The sequence below is a fragment of the Melopsittacus undulatus genome, chromosome 8 (assembly GCF_012275295.1).
Source record: "Melopsittacus undulatus isolate bMelUnd1 chromosome 8, bMelUnd1.mat.Z, whole genome shotgun sequence".
NCBI lineage: Eukaryota > Metazoa > Chordata > Aves > Psittaciformes > Psittaculidae > Melopsittacus > Melopsittacus undulatus.
Genome location: NC_047534.1, coordinates 7991134 through 8008570, shown reverse-complemented (window position 1 = coordinate 8008570; position 17437 = coordinate 7991134). Strand labels below are relative to the sequence as shown.

Here is a 17437-nt window from a genome sequence, read left to right as displayed (position 1 = left end):
TGTCATTCAAGCTAAATATCCTTAAAGCCAAGACTCAGCTGCTACCAGTGACCTGGCAACTGTTCTCTACAGAGCACCCAGGAGCTGTAGAAGAGAGGTGGGCAGTATCAAAGTGCTCATGCTGTTCCTGTCTGCTACAGCAGCTTTTGGGGCCTTTGAGATACTGCACAAAAATAGAGCAGACATTGAAGACTGTCTTAATTTATGTTGTGGTCCTGGGGAGATGCAGAACATGGGAAGATTAAAGGGAAGTGTAAAACTGCTTCTTATTTTTCCACCACCTGTCTATTCCTCCACTGGTTCTTTTTCATCCAGTGTAAAACAGATGGATGATCAGACAGTTTTATATTAAAAAAGAGGTTTAACAAATTTACGACATTATTACAAAATAGTGTGCAAAGACAAGGATGAAGGCCAAAATTGAGAAAAATCATTAGCACAAATTGCTTTTATGATCCTGTGAGAAGACAAGCAATATCTCTTTATATATGTTCTTTTTAGTGCTTCTCCATCCTATTCTTTTGGGATCAATTGGTTTTTTGCATTGTCAAAAAAAAAAAACATGAGGTTAAAACATAGGGTATGCTTTGAGTATGTTTTAAATTTACAACCTTATACACAACTGGGTATAAGTTGCCAACATTAGAAAATACCTAGATAAATATTTATTGTTAGTCATTAAAAACAACATTAGAGTTTGGATAGATGATGATGGTAACAGATTAATACAATTTTTTCCCCACACGTTTGTAAATATTGATTACCTCATGTGATAAAAAGAAGCCTTTTGGGACTGTTCAAAATTTTCCATTTGAAATCCTAGCTGATACCTCTCTTGAGGTAACTTTCCTTATTTGCCCTGGAAGACAAATTGTTACTTGTGTGTATGCTCCTTAGAAGACATGCTGTATTAATTATTCTATTATTAAACTTAACTATATTTCAGCTACATTTTACTTTATTCCTGCACCTTTTCTGTTTCACTAGTATGTAGTATATTTGTTTTCAAAGGCTAATATGGTGCTACAAATGCTTAACACTCTGCAGGTATTTCTTTTTTCAGTGAGAATGAGAGGAGAGATCAACAGAGAGCACATACTGAAACATTAGAAAAGAAACTTAGAGAACAATATGAAAGAGTAAAGGAGTGAGAAGTCTGTAACAAACAATAGGAAAAATATTAGTTTGATAGACATGACTGCAGTGCTGAGTTGTAAATAGTTACAATATGCACTACACAGTGGAGTATGTAAAAATAAAAAAATGAATGGCAGTAACAATAACCAATTATAAATCTTTCCAGAATTCTGATAAAATCATGAATTATAAAGCTGAGGTTTAGATCAGTCCTAATATTGTTCCACAATCTAATACTTCATCTCCTCTCATCCCTTACAATTGTTGTTGAAAGTCTTTTTCTTAGAAATCGAGAGGAAATCATTATTTAAAATGGTTTTGGATACTGTCTGTGTATTGTGTATGTGCTGGCACTGAAGGAGGATTATTCTCCTTTGTGAATGGGGAGTGGCAGGGTAATCATGCTGATGAAATACTGGAAACTTCTGCTCACCATGACACAGACTATCAACATTACAGAGACAGTAATTATTTGCATGGTTATAATATCTTTCATCCCAGGCTATTACTGTGCTCTTAACACGTTAGCTCATTAATGAAGCCACAGAGAAGTAGACAAGGACCAGTACACACACTGTATATACAGGGAAGCCTGTCACTGAAACAAACAGAACACCAAAGAGTGATTCATCGGTGTATTCTCCTACTCCTAAATGACACTTCCTGCTGACACCAGTCAGTTCAGTTGCCTTCAGGAAACACCATGCTACAATATCTAGGTCAAAAGTAAGTCTGTTTCAGGGGGAAAAAAACTCTTTTTTGGGGGCAAATAATTCACAGCCACTTCAAACTAGGGGTTGGACTGAAGTGCAAGAGCTGATTTTAAAGGAAGCAAAGGTGTATCACAAAGTGTGGGAGGGCAAATTATAGTTTTCAGCATATTGCTCTCTTTTCTCATTAGGTATTTGTATTAGAATCAGAAGCAAAAAGACCCCAAACTGAAGAGAGATGTCTTTTACTGGAGAAAAAAAAAAGGTTTCCAGATGTTTTTAATCTTAAAATTATTTTCTAATCTTAAAGAATTGCCTTTAAAATTTTACTTAATGCTTGATTTTATCCTAATTTGAGTTGGTGGTAAAAGTCAGGTGATTAATGATGTAGTAATAGGGATATAGTGGTGGTAGAAAGAAATCTTAAGGCACAACACTAGGCATCTAAAACTCTTTTGTGGCTTCTAGTTCCACCTGTGTGTTACCTGCCTTTGTGGCCTGTCTCTCACTGATCCCTATACCTTCCCACTTTTAAATAAGTATTACTTATTTAAGCTGTTTGGATAGTAGCTAGCATAAAGGTTCCCAACCAGCACTCAGTTGCCTGAGATTCTGAAGTTTTTCCTTTAATGATTTTTCAATTCTTTAGTTATATGTCTTTATCAAGCTAATAAAGCACATAGTTTTAATTAGGAAAGTGACACTATTGCTGTGGAGGAAATTCAGAGTATCTTCACTAAAGCTGGGGAGATACTGACATAAAATTCATGTTGGAAAATATTATAATCCACAAGTAACGGTCTGCAGTTCCTGGATATTCCTGGCAGACGTTTCTGGTATGATGAGTTTCCTGAGTGTTGCAAAAATACCCCTGTACTGCCATGTGATATGTGTGCTGTTCAAATATAGTGCTCAGTCTGCTTTAGAGGAACCAAAGGCAGCAATAAAAAGGGAACCACAACTTCTAAATGTCAGCATTGCTGCATCAGAGAGAACAGATTAAAGGAGCATAAACATAAAATGTTAGCATATAAATCTCTACATTAATAATAAAGCATTGTAAAATAAATGCAGCACATTCATGTGATATTAGCATGGATAGTTCAGCTGGCATACATATACAACAGAAACAAGTCCTGTATTTTATTTAGGTAGCTTCTGATAAGTATTTCTTCTGTCAAGAATTTCAGTCATAAAAACCGCATAAGGCTTTGCATTCACTTATGTCTACCCTCAGGTTTAGCAAGCAGTAACAGACAGTGCTTACTACAGTGAGAGCTGTTGTTGAAGGCAGTGGGACTATGTACAGTAATCCCTCTATATGGCTGTAAGATTTTTGGAATAGAGACATCATTATATATTTATAAACAAGGACCTGAGACTTCTCTGAGTCACTTCAGTTTTTTACTGCTGTAACTCCCTCAGCAGAAATATAGGAATAAGCCTTTTTATAACTGTAAGGATCATATCATGCCCTGAGGTGAGGCATTGCTGAAGTACGCAGATATACACAGACATGTAAGCTGCAAGTTCCTTTCAACTTCCACATCTCTTGATGTCAAACATTTCAAAGAAATTGAGCCTTAAAATATTAAGACAAAGGAGAAAGGCTTGACCATTACATAAGCCTATTCAACATTACTAGTTTTACTCCCTTCTACTGTCCAGTCATTTTTCACATGAGTAAAGACGGAAGGCTACAAGCTTTGACCTGGCTACTTGGTTTGCTTAGAAAGATTTAGTGTTTATTTTGCTCCAGGCTTGCAGACATGCTTATGGACTTTAAGAGAGCTGGGTCGTAAAAGAACCAAGTCTTTTGTGGTCAGTTTCCCTGGGGACAGATAGAGTGTTGTGGAGCCTACTTCTTGCTGTCATGCTGCAAGCCAATAACCAGACAGCTTTAAAAATCATGTTAGATCAAAGCCAGAAATTAAAATTATAGAATCATATAAATCAGTGGCTTCTCATGTAGCACGGTCAGTATTTGGCAAAGAAAGGCCCATCTATTACAGAAATAAGACAACTGTCAAAAAGTGATTATATATTCTGGAATCAGTTCCTCACCAGAACTATTGTAGAAATTCTGAAGAACTTGTAAGAGGACTAAATATCAAAAATTAGTACAAAATAGTTTAGCACAAATTACTTTCCCCCCCAACTCACTGTATACTGATAAGCTGCTAAATATTTCTGTGAAGAGAAAGACTTCCCAAAACGTTTGATTTCTTCTCCATTTCCTAAATATAGAGATGTCCTGTTTGTAAAACAGTCTACATTAGTGGTGACATTGGTCAATCACCTGTTTCTGTTTTACCAAGAGATGCAGTTGGGTGACTGTTATTTCTGCTTACTTTGGCAGCTTGGTACTTTGATTTAATGTTAGAACCTGCTTTTCTTAAATAGACAAAAAATACTGGTTCCAGTGAGGTCTTGTGCCTTTTAAATATGGCCTGTGTTAGGGTACCAATGCTTCTCAGTGCAACCTGTGTTCAACAGCTTCTGCAAGAGTTGTTTATACTGTCAATAGCCTTCCATGTATCTACCCGTAACTTGCCAAAACCTTGTTGTTAGAATCAAAAGTATGTCATGTACTTCATTTTCTGAAAGATTTTGGAGAGAGGAGGAGCTAAGCTTGACATCATTCCAAACCAAGAGTAAACTGAACACTTTTGTCACCAGGGACAATACATTCTCTGAAGGGTGCCTGGGATTCCAGAGTGCCAAGGCAGATCACTGCTGGGGAAGGCAAGCATGGCATCAGCAGACAGCCTGCTATAGCTAGTGACAAGTTTCCTTGCAGTCCTAAAAAACCCACTCACAAGAAGGGGCTTGTTAGGAACCATCTGTCTTTTTTAAAATGATCTTCGAGACCAAAACAGTATAGAAGATCATAGGAACTGAAGGGAACAAAATGTTTTATTGTTTAAAGTATTTGGCCTTTCCCCTTTTTCAAATTACTGTTACAGTCTCAGTCTTTTGCAATCATTTCATCCATCATTTTTTGTAAACATAGCAATGAATATAAAAAGGCACCAGAAAAGGGGGTGTAAGCATAAATAACCTCAAGCTCTGTCTCATTTAAATACAAAATGCTCACAGTTTTATCTGTGTTGTCATTAGTTCTTACAGGGAGCCCTGGAGACCTGATCGCAAGTGTAAGAATTGTTCTGTGTCACGCTCCAGAGCAAAGAGAGGTTCCCTTCCCAAAATAAATCTATCCCAAGTGGAGAGCAGATAGGGGAGCACAATTAGATAATAGTGGTCTATGTGGTAGGCACATCAAGGGCCTAATTTTTTATTCTTTTGGAAGTATGGTAAGTTAAGAGCCCTGAAGGAGAACAGAGGAATCTTTGCATAAATCTCCAAGGAACTACTTTGAAATATAATGAATATATGTTGAAAAAGCTTACAAAGACATTTTAAAATGTAACAACTCAGCAATGTTGACTCATTTTTTATTGATTAATATTTTTTTTTTTCATCGAATAGAGGAATATTTGAATGCCTGAGAAGAAAATTTAGGTAAAATAAAATAAAACATGAAAAGACTTGAAAAGATGAGGATGTGCTTGTCCGATGCAAGAGAGACAGACAAGTCAGGGTTAGGAAGTGAAAATGGGATGATGGCATTAAAGTGATAGAAAATGATCTCTGCAGCCATCTGTCAGTAGTTTTGAACTTCTGCAACTTCTGGCTAAATTGTAAATTGATTTACCACCGTTACATAGTTGAAACCAAATGAGGAAGTGTGGGATGGTTTTGAGGTTTACACTGTCAAAATAACTGCTAATTTCCAAATCTGGATGTGATAAAATCTGGTGAATCTTTTCAATTGGTATTCAGTTGCATTATCCTCTACTTTCTTTGTTGGAAAGATAAAGAGTGTTTTATCAATCTCACTATTTAATTAAATAACTAGATCCAAACAAATACCAAAGCTAACTCGTTATTATGACCTAATTTCTTAATTATATTTCCTATTCAAGTGTAAAAAGTATTTAATGGTTATGAAGATTTTAAAATTGATACTGTGTCACATCTGTTTCAATGTGCAACATGAGCCAGAACTGATGAGCATCTGGCAGACATCTACTGATACAAGTTAATCAGCTTCCTGATGTAACCTTTGTGTATTACATTGCATTCCAATTTAATCACGGAAAGCTGCTAAATGTCCTGAGGCAGCTAAATCGCATTTGTGCTTAGCTGTTGAGGAGATGGTCTCAGTACTCAGAGAGTGAGGGAACTGAATTTGGGAATTTGAATAGTGAATATTGAGTTACCTTGGGACCTCCAAAATAGGGAATTCCCAAATAGGGAATTTGAATTACCTTGGAATTCCAGTGTAGGGCCTGGACACACCTCAGTTACTGTGCCTCCAGTACTAACAGGGTTATTAAAAACTTAAGATGAGGAGAAAAAACATCTCCACTGTCTTCACAAGCCAGACGTGCTGAGCTGATGTAGAAGGGAGGATGGGGACACCACACAGTGGTAAAACGACTGCTGTGTATGTTACTTTTCCACTGGCAGAAGCACTATACCTGGTTTTTGGAAACTGTGACAGAGGTTAGGACACTGTGGAATTAGGAGTTTATGGAAAATATTCATAGCTTCTGGCTTTTTTTTCCCTGTAACTTGCTGTAACATTAACTCAAAGGATGCTTTTTGAATTAACTCATGGGGATAGTGAGAGCTGTTATTTCAAGTTCTCCATAATGAAACGATGCAGATAACATGTCCTCTGACACTTTTCCTCTTTGGAATAGTACAGGTAGGCTCAAGACACCTAGGCACATGAAAGATGGGAAGTCATGGACAGATCAGTCCTGGTGTCAGAGAGGATCTTTCATCTGTGATTAGAAGAACTGACAGAAGTCTGTGGCTAAAGAGGAGTCTGAAGAGTTTTGCTGCTTCTAGAACGCCCTGTGGAAGATGGACAAGTTCTTGAGAAACCAAGTTTGGAGATACTTCTCTTTTTGAAACCTTTTTAATCTGAATGAGTGGTTGGTGCTTTGTTTTGTAAGAATCAGTAGGATAAACTTAGCTCCAAGAGAACATTTAAGTCCACATCCTGAAATTCAGTCATCCCTACTTGACCTTACAGCAATGACCTGCAATATCTGGAGAACTGGGTCTGAAGGAAGTACAGCAGGGATTTTCATGCTAAGGAGCTATCTAAAGGCCTGAGGTCCAGATGAGTTCCTTCAAGTCTGTCCAGAGACTTGGTGGGGTTAAAAACTGTATTAGGGATAGCTTCACTGGCTGGTTCTGCCATGTAAAACCATGCTTTACTCCTTCAGACACCAGGCAGGGGCAAGTTCTGGAAACACCCTCTATCCTTAAAATAGTCCCATTCCCAAGAGCACAAGGTAGTGCCTGTAGTTTCCTTAACTGAACTATTTACAATTCCCAGACACACACTGGGTTTTGCAGGATTTTCAACTCTATTATGCTACTAATGGATTGTAGGCAAAAGGATCACAGAAAAAATCTGGGCAGGTGCCCAGTTTTGTTCTGGAATTATTTTTTCTCTGTGCCCCTGCTTGGTTCTCTGTCAGTAAGATGGAATTTTACAAGGAATTTAGAGCAACGTATTCCTTTTTCTGCTTTATTTTAGTTGGTTGAATGGAAACTGTACAGAACAGTTTGGGGAAGAGGGAAGGAGATGAAACTTTACATGTAATCTGTACTTGACCAATGTATTTTAAATTCACTTTAGCCTTTGTAAAAAACATTACAAACCCCCTCCCAAACCCAGAAATCGTTATCAGTATCGATGGCCCATTGCTTTGTTGTTCAGGTTATGGCACACAGCAGGCTCAAGCCCTCGGGCGTTCCCTCCCCCTCTGAGGTGCTACCTCAACTGAAAACGGAACTCAGGACTCTCACAACGCCTTTCCAGAAGCGATTGCAACACTGCAGGGTAGGGCCCCACAGCGAAGCAGCCAGCCGGGACACCGCTGACCTGCTGAGAGCCCTGAGGGGAGTGACCCCCTCCCGCGCTCCGCCCCAGGCCGATCCCCACCCTCAAGAGAGCGCAGCCTGCTGCCCACCCTTTCCCCTCTGGGCATGCGCAGCTGGGCGGGGCGTCAGCGCGTCTGCCCCTGTGCGGCGGGTACGCACGGCAGTACGTCACAGGGCTCCGCCCCGCTAGCGACACCCAGCGCCGGGTGCGGGCAGGGGGCCGTGGGGCCCGGGCGGCGCGGCCGCGGAAGGGGGTATATGGCGGCGGTTTTGTCGGCCCTGGCTGCAAGGCTCTCCCAGTCGGCCGCGGCCCGGTCCTACGGGGTGTTCTGCAAGGGGCTGACCAGGACCCTGCTCATTTTCTTCGACCTGGCCTGGAAGCTCCGCATCAACTTCCCTTACCTCTACATCGTCGCCTCCATGATGCTCAACGTGAGGCTGCAGGTGGGCGGGGGCTGGGGAAGGGCTCGATCCTGGGCCTCAGCTGATGGTGCCGCCTCCGGCAGCGGGCCCCCCCCCCCGGCGGCCGCTGTTGCTTCCCGCGGGTAATGGCCAAGTGCCCTGGGACGTGTCCCCTCACCCGGGCAGGCGGTGTACGTGCGAGTGTCCCGCTACACCGCCTGCTCCGGCCGCCAGCACCAAACGGGCAGCGTTCGAGTTCGCTCGTGTTGCTAACTCAGCGTTAACTTGCAGACTGGCAGTAACCTGTGAGTGTGTGCAGCTCGATAGCACATCCCTGACACCCTGTAAGGAGCAAAGAAAATAATTTCCTTCATCAGCTCGTTTGTTTTTAAGCCAAGAACAATTGTAGCAGGGAAAAAAAAATAGAGGTAGATTTAAATAATTGCTTGAAAATGACAGTTCAGATTTAATTTGTGTCTCCTGCTTTGAGCCTGTCTCTACAAGACATTGAACTCCCTAAACCAGCTTTGACCTAAAGGCATTAGGAGCTCATGCTCTTTGTAGGGTTTGAAGTTTCATCGGTTTCATGATGAAATGAAAAGCTTTACTTTTTAACTGGCAACAGAACTGGACTATGGGCTGTCACAGCAAACATCTGTTCCAGCCAAAGACTGGACACTATTTCTCCTCATAAACATAGTTGTAATGAAAGCTTTGACATGTGGCCAGTGGCCAAGTGCTGAAAGACAAGTCTGGTTGCAGTTTGTGCCATTTAAAAGGTATGTTGAAATGGGAAGAGGTCAAAATGCAGCGTCTCATATTTTTATTTTTGGGACTAGTCCTACAGTGTTGAAGCTTGAAATGGAGCCAGGCTGCTGAGTTGTACACGTATCTTAGTAACCTGGATGGCCAAAATGCTTTGCCTTTGCTTGTTATCTGGCACCTAGTAGTTCTTCTGTAAGGACATTTGCTTGGCATTTGTCTACAATAGAGCCAATACCCTCTGACCTTGCCGGTACAGCCAGTCTGACCAGTTCCTTTGGGAAGCTGTGCATGATGTGTTGTTTGGTTCCAGTGTTGTGTGTCTGACTGTAGCTTGCAGAAAGATTGCTTTAATATTGGCCTTTAATGTTACACCTCTAATCAGTTACAGTCTGCTTTTCTGCTGGTGGAGGCAAGTGGTATTGTTACAGAGCGAATATCTCCAGCTGCTCATTTGCTGACTCACTTGGATGCCAGTCACCAAAAGAGAGTTTATAGCAGATAAAACTGAAACTGCAGAATAAAGTTTGTATTTGGGTATGCTTCACAGCCCTCTGGATATGCCCAAGCAGCACGTAGGAAGATTCCTGTTTGGGCTACTGTTACTTTGTAGTTGCTGTTTTCTTCATGTTAAATTTTTTTTTAATTACTTTTCCATGTACCGGACACCAAAAAAACTGGGATATCGGTGTAATAACTTCCTGCATTCTTTCTCCTTAGGTCCATATTGAGATCCACTGACTTGTGACTTGGTGTGCTGCTTGCACCATATGCTGCAACTAGAGAGAGTCACGCTCTTCAAGTTCAGCCTGTTGTGAGACAGCAAAGCTGTGCTCATCATCTCTAGGACTATGAAGAAAGAAGACTTTCACCAGAAACTAATTCGTCACAGTGGCCCAGGTCATCACAAGGCAGCGCTTCACCTGACACATGTGCATTCCATGTTGAACAGTTCTCAAAATCCCAGTAGCAGTTTACAGGAGTTATTTTATTTTAACACCAGGAATTGTCCTCTCTTCAACACTATACCTCTGCTTTCTATTGGCAAGGAAATGCCTCCCGGTCAGAGTGAATCAGCAGGGAGGAACTCAAGTGCAGCTGCTCCTTGGAAGGATTCATTTCATCTGTTTTTTTCTTCTGGGAAAGACAGTCTCGATATTAACAATATTTCAGTACCAGGCTGGTTTGAGGAAGCCTGTAGTTTTGCTGGAGACTTCAGGTCATGCTATCCAGGAGACAACTTTGTATGTTTTGCACACTTCTGGCTGGGAAATTTGCAGTCTAATAAAAATGTGCAGTTTCTGGAATTAGAAATGAGCAGTAGCAAAGAGAATGAATTGCAGCTTGCATTTCTTAAAGAGTTCAGTCTTGGTGGAATGCCTGATCTCTGTTCTATCCGACTTGCCCCATTGAATGAATATGCTATGGGACTTCTAAACAACCAGAAACAATGGTTTTTCCTTTGTTATTTAAACCATATGTCTTCAGAGCAAACACTTGGATACAAGCAAATGCTTTCAAATATACAATATGTGACTAACAATCTTCACATCATACAGCTAGTAATTTGGGTGCTAGCTTTTGCACTAGCAGGTCTCTGGTATGCAGTAGTGAAGGTAAAAAAGTACTAGATTTTAATAGTTACTATTTTTAACATTAATAGAAACTTAACTAATGGAGACAAGGTTAAAGTGAGTTTCAGTGAGAAGTAGCTAAAGTAAAAATTATACTTGTGTAATTGCTAGTAAAACTGGCTGTTGTAAAATTATGGACTTTTTTTTTGTAAGGAATATCTGCATCTGAGTGGAAAGAACTTGTTAATCTCAAAACTTTGTGATTTCTGCAGGTCTGCCATTAACACTAGACTAGAACCCAATCTGATTGTTTACCACAGATTCTTTGTTTTCTTTAGGGTTTGTATTAGCAGAGTCTTCTGGCTGCTATTTACAGCCATTTCCACTGAAACTGTTTCTGGTAGAATTAAATTCCTTCTCTGAATCCAGCACTAACTAATGTGCCAGTCCTTAAAATACTTTAAACTGGAAAGCTGTTGGGGGGGTGTGGTGTCTCCAACACAGTATAATTCTCATCAGTGTTCCTTTTCAAGGATGGTACTGCTCTAGTTTAAACTATCTCATGAGTTTTATTGCGTGAGAATAGACGCTATAAACAACTTTTTAAAAGAATGTTTTCTTTCCTTGAAAAAGTGATTGTTATCACTGAAGTACAGTAATAATTTCTGGGCCTGTTGACTTTGGCTTTGGGACAAACTTCTGACAACAGGGTTTGGCAAAGAATGGAGAAAGAATGTTGGAATCGATAGAGCAGCTTGTGAAAAAGAATTACAGGAATAGGCTTCCACCAGCATGTAGCTGGAGAAGCTCATTGTGCAGTAGATCAGAGTTTGAACTCTGTTCCAAAATTCTCAACAAAAGAGTTGGTGTAGGTGGGCTTACCTAAAGAGGGAGGGTTTGATATGGTTAGGATGCATTTTCAGCTCACCCTTCACTGTTAAAAGGACTTAATGCAGGGTAAAGTCATGCCAGTGATTCACACACCAAGTATCCTTTTTGCTAGCTAGCTTGCTTCCTTTTGGAAAGTAAGTGATGTTGCATTTATTTTGAACTGAATTCACCTGGAAAGCCAGTAGAGTTTCTAATGTGATGTTTGCACACTGAGTCCTTGATGAAGATGAGATGCTGGTTATGAGTGTTATGGAGAGAAATGCTGGAATTTTTTAACCTTATTTGAGTCCTGAAAGTAAGATATGCTACTTCTTATGTTAAATGATATGTTGTGTTTTAATTGTCACCATCGGTTGGCTTTTCTTTTGGATGTTAGAAGAGATAAAAAGCCATTTATCTTAATTTAGCTTTTTCCCTGGTGTATACTTTTATTAACTGTTTAACTTCTAGACTTAACCTCATCATTACCTGTTGCAAAATTACCAAAAACCTCAAAATAATAACGGATTACATATTATAAGTAATTATTTTGACAGCAAGTTTCCTGTTAGTCAAGCCATTCATACTATTCACTTCCATCTCCACTGCTGCAACTTATCATCCTTGCAGTGGTATTAACATGAGTGTTTGTGGATCAGGATTGCTGAAGCAATGTGGATCTGAAACCCCAGAAACGAAGACATTTCTCCAAAAGTCTGGCTTATTTGACTTACAGTGTTAAGCTGTTGTCTGCATACAACAAACAACAAAAAAACACTTGGCAGAGCTGAGAGTAGAGGAATGAAGGTGGTGAGGGGTTGGAGCCTCTTTACTATGGGTTGATTGCTAAAGAAAACATTGTGCAATTGCATCCTGTTCTCTAGAACTAGCTATACAGGTAAAGAAATACAATTTTCTTGTATAATCAGCTTTTTTAAGTTGCATATAAACACAGTCCTGGATCCACAACTCAATGCTGTTCTATATAAAGAACTGACTAGCATGGCTATACCTGTAATTGTTACCCAAGACCTTATTTGTTCAGCTGAATGGTTTGGCCTGGAAGATTCTCTGCTCTATTGTACGTAAACTTGGTGGTGATATTGTCAGGTTAACAGGCAAGAGTAGTACCTAAAGGTGTGAAAGCATGAATCCAGTGTTTAATGCCCCTATTCTTTGTGCTGATTTTAAAGGGGGGTTGGAACAAAACCACATCTAAATTAGAACTTAAACACATGTACAGCAGGGTGCGAGTGGTTGTCTCTATTGATGACAAGCCAGCGCAGGAGAGGATCTTGGAATGTTGAATCATTGCATTATCACAGTCCAAATAATACAGTCCTGTTTTAAGCAAAATTTTCTTTGAGTGGCCTTTAATCACTTACTACAGGGCTACTTTAATACAGATACAGTATAGCTAAGCAAAATGATGGATACTTTTTTGGATGTATTGTACGTATATTAAAGATAAGATACAAAGAATACGCCTTAGGTGAGTGGATTTAATCCATTTTAAGATAGTTTATGTACTTTGCCTTGAATTTTATTGCTTAAATCCTAAAAGGTAACTTTCTAACTTGAACATTCCTTCTGAAATTCAAGTAAAGGATAGTTTGGTAAGTTAAAATCTCACATAATATACTGCACTTTAAGCTTTGGAAGGCCATAAATTGAAAGCACTGTTCTTGCACTAATAGAGCTGTTGGACTGGTGGTGACAACACTCGAATGGGTTTTACTCTCTGGGGGGAGAATAGTGAACCAGCAGGATGGCAGTCCTTTGAAACTATACATAAGTCAAACGCTGTATGGTTTAGGCCACTGTTCTCTTCCTAAAAGTGTTTTAATATTATCTCAAAAGATGGAAGGTGTCTCAGTTAAGAACCAGTTTGTATGGAGTGTCATAGCTTCAATTAGTGAGATATGGAAAGTTTTCTGAGGAAGTGTGCTGTTAGACTGTCTTGGATGATTGTTACAGTACAGAAGAATAACATTTTTAGGAGGGGTAAAGGACCTTTATACTGAACCGGGAGTTGCCTTCATATTTCCAGTTCCCCTCTTGTCTTGTTCTGCTGTTGGTGTTGGAAAGAGGTATTTCTAAGCAAAATGTCAGGATTCTACTAAACAACTCGTGCTTTCTAAAATACCATGCATCAGTGCCCAGATTCTTCCTGCACTACATAGCAGAGAGTTCTATTTCTGCCATTAGAAAACAAATTAAGTAAGAAAATATCCAGTATTTAGAGAATTGCCTAGTAGTTTCCCATAAATGTACACTTACGTGACAATTTACTATATGGTGTACTGCTTTGAAAAAGAAAATATACTTTTAAATGTGTGCACACAGAGCTTTGCATGTAGATAAAAATGTTTTATCAGAGTATGATGTTGGAATGCTTATGCAAATGCTTTTTTACTTTCTGACATTACAATGCAAAATGCAGTAGAGATGGTGGTGTACTTAAGTGTGATATTAGCTAGTGCAATCTTAGAAATCATAGTGTGCATTGTCATGCAGTATGAGACAGTTTTATCTGTAGATGGTTTTTAGCCTTTTGCTTTTTCAATGTTGGGGTTTTGTTGTTGTTTGGGGTTTTGGGGGGTATTTTTGTTGTTTTGTTTTTAAGGACTGTAAAAACTGCACTTTCTTAAACTCTGCCAAAGTTTGCTTTCTTTCTCCTTTACTCCTCCCTCACCCCTCATTCTAGGCATGCACACTGAATTTTTGGAAGAAGCAAGCACTTATGTACTCTCCTAATATACCATCTTACTGTCAAGTTGTTCCATTTTGTCTTTATGGTCTGTTCTTATGTGTAATTTCCTTCTCCTCCTCCCCTGTAATTTCTCAGCATAAGCATATACTGATATGCTATTCCATTGCAGAAACACTTCCCTGTAATTAATTATGCATAACAAATTGACAGAAATCATGTAGAGATGTAAGCACCCGTGGCCTGTCATTAGGGTGTATGACAAGTGGTACATTGGCAGAGCAATAGGTGGTCAATGTGACATTTCTGCTTTTTCCCTTAGAAACTGCTTCTTTGATGAAAATCTAATATTTAATTTGATTTTATAGTACCTCTGTCAGCTGAAAACTGCATCTAGAATTTGAGGCTTATCAAATACATTGAGGTCAAAGTTTAGAACAGTTACACTAACTTCAATACTCCTTGTTTTTTAATTATTGGTGTATCTTTCTGCAAAATTCACAAACACTCTTAGTATTTTGAAACTTTTTTTTTCTAAGAGTGCATAGAATAAAATGTGTTCTGCCACTTGTTTCTGTGTAACTGGGAAAAATAAACTATTGGGTTTTTTTTAAATGTCAATGCTTTTGATATCTCAAATTGCAAAGCCTCCAGTCATCAAGGAAAAGCTGCATTCAGTAGTATTCAATGTCGAATAAACAACTTGCTGCATCTGAAAATACTGATATTTATGATCAGCTTGCGTACACTAGGGCATAGATACCAATCTGCTGATACTGTGTAAACAAGAATAATACAGAAGTGCTAGAATAATGCTATCCTTTACCACCCTGCAGTAAGTTAATCTGCTGTTGTGTACTTTGAAACTAGTCCTGTATTGCATTCCAAAATCTCAATTGTCTTACTCTTTCTGGAACTTGTGATAAAAGATCCAGGCCAAGCAGATGGTTATTTCATTGTTCGCAATGAACAAATTTAGAAGCTAAAAAATGAGAAAATGGCCAGAGGGACTTCCAGAAAAAATATCTGCCTTGAAAAGATTAATTCTTTGTGATCTCAATATTATAGTCTGTTTCACAAAATCTTTCTTTTTCCTTCTTTGTGGAAGATTTATATAAACCCAATAGCAAAAATGCTTAAACCCCAAACTTGTGACAGTATCAGTGTTCTTTAAGTTTCTGTCTGTAGTCAATTCTGCATATTATCCAATATAAAAATACCTAGATGTAATTTACGCTTTTGTTCTTAAAAGTAGGTAAATCTAATGCTTAGTGCCTAATTCATCACTTTGAGTATTCCATGAACTTCCTTGAAAATGGGTTTTGCTACCTGCTGCTGACTAACACTGATTTTAAATGCTGACCCTTAATTCTTCCTGTAAGCTGTGATGTTACCCATGCACAACAATTTTAGTCTATGGCCGTGGTCTTTGGCCCTGGTTTTTTTTTATCGCAATGTGGGAAATGGAGGAGGCTGGCACAAACCATTTTTGTTTGTTCCAGAGAAAGATGTTTACAACTTTGTATGTATTTTAGAAATTTACTGTAACACTTTTTAACTTGTGAGAGGAGTTTCCATAGTAAACTTGAAATCTGTTCTAATGAGGTGAATACAGACTTCTGAATAATACAGAGAGCTACCTAAGCTTCCAGAAGCTGTTAATGGTGATGCTGCTCGCTTACACCACAGGAGGGAGTCAAACATCAGTCTTTTACATATTTTCAGTTAAAGGCATTGTTTTTTCTTAGCACAGTGCATTTCAGTTTATAAATATGCTGACTTTGACTTGTCTTATGGATTGTCACTGCAAATAGGTTAATGTACAAAATCTATACACAGTGGTAATGTATTGTAACTGTTTACAGTTGAACTCTTGAGTACCAATTGATGAGTTTTATCAAGCTATTTAAAAATAGAAATAAATGTATTTTTTAAAATGATCTTTTGTCTGTGGTCAACAACAGAGCTAGTTTTGCTGCTTCTCATTCCATTTTTTCACTTTATAAATTCTAAATTCTACTTAAAGAGATCATGTTTCTGACAATATGACATCAGTGAGTGGCTTTTTCAGAGATATAATTTGGGAGATGTGTGTTTACTGAATACCAAACAAATTTAAAACCTGGGTGAGAATAAAAGAACTAAATGCCTTTTGCTTGGCCTTGGAAATGCATCATCTGAGCTCTAGGCTAGCTTAATCATGTTAGCCACCAATATTCATTCATAGACATTGTTCTTGCATGCTTTTTAGTTACACACCTTAACAATCCACACAAGGTATTTTGTAACTAACTAGCTGTGATCTTGTAACCGAGTTTCATTTTAAAAGGGGAAAGCAAACCATGCTAAATACATAGAATTGCAACTCTCTTGGGTAAGTGAGGGTAACATCCTAGGTGTTTCTCTTCAGGGTTAAAGCCACCTTAGTATTAACAGATAGGCCAGACCTTGGTTTTGCTGAATAAAATATTCAAGTTAAAGGAGTACAATATACATGTATCCTCTGTTTAATGCTGAGCATTAAAAAATATACTAAAAACAAAACTGAAACCCCTCACTTTTCAGATTTTTCTTCTGAAAATTGCTGTCAGATGACTTTTGGATTTTAGACTCAAAAGACATAACAATCTTACAGTTTGTGTTTGATCTCAGTATCCCTTGATACTGTGTTTTATTTTGAGGAAGTATATTATTGGTATGTGCTGGATTTATTCTGAAAAGAAGTGGTATTGACAGTCCTGAAGAGAAGGCTGATAGATACCTTGAGTACAAAATGAACATGTCTACTTTTCCTAATGATGAATACTGAGAGCATCTTCCCCTCAAAACAAGCATTTGAAAGGAAAAAAAAGGGGGGGGGGCAGCAGAAAAAAGAATGTAATCATCCAGTTTCAGCATGCAGTTAGACATTCACAGTTAAGAAAGTGCTATCAATGCTCTCTCTGCTGTAGATTCTGTAGATTCTCACTTTAGATTCCTAATTGCTTCTGGAATTTGCAGGGTACATACTGAAGTAATGGTTTCTAATCTCTTTGGCTGCCCACGATGTTCCAGGCCCCCTATTCTGACAGCGATGTGATCTAGTCTTAATCATTCATGTTGTCATCACTTTTAGATGATTTATCAGTTGTTTTACGTGTATTTATATAAAGGGACATGATGCCTGCAGTACATGGGGAGCTTCAAGGAACTCAGAATACTTCAGTAAAGTAAGTCAGGAATAGACAGCATATGACGTGCATATCCAGATTTCTTCTACTTAGGATTTGAAGCATTTTGAAGTCAGATTCAAGGCGGTGGCCTAT

The 17437-nt window shown here is 38.8% G+C and overlaps 1 protein-coding gene across 1 annotated transcript; it reads left to right on the top strand.

Moving 5' to 3' along the window:
- The first annotated feature begins 8017 nt into the window (after positions 1 to 8017).
- Positions 8018 to 16072, top strand: SMIM10L3 (small integral membrane protein 10 like 3). Its single transcript, XM_005143405.3, has 2 exons — positions 8018 to 8258; positions 9699 to 16072. The coding sequence occupies exons 1-2, from the start codon at positions 8073 to 8075 to the stop codon at positions 9717 to 9719; spliced, it is 207 nt and encodes a 68-aa protein (XP_005143462.1). The 5' UTR covers positions 8018 to 8072; the 3' UTR covers positions 9720 to 16072.
- The last annotated feature ends 1365 nt before the right edge of the window (positions 16073 to 17437 follow it).

Bases quoted from the DNA above. Each gene is read 5' to 3' on its own strand.
- SMIM10L3 (XM_005143405.3), top strand. From the start codon at position 8,073: ATGGCGGCGGTTTTGTCGGCCCTGGCTGCAAGGCTCTCCCAGTCGGCC. The intron at 8,259-9,698 runs GTGGGCGGGGGC...CTTTCTCCTTAG, and splicing joins TGCTCAACGTGAGGCTGCAG to GTCCATATTGAGATCCACTG.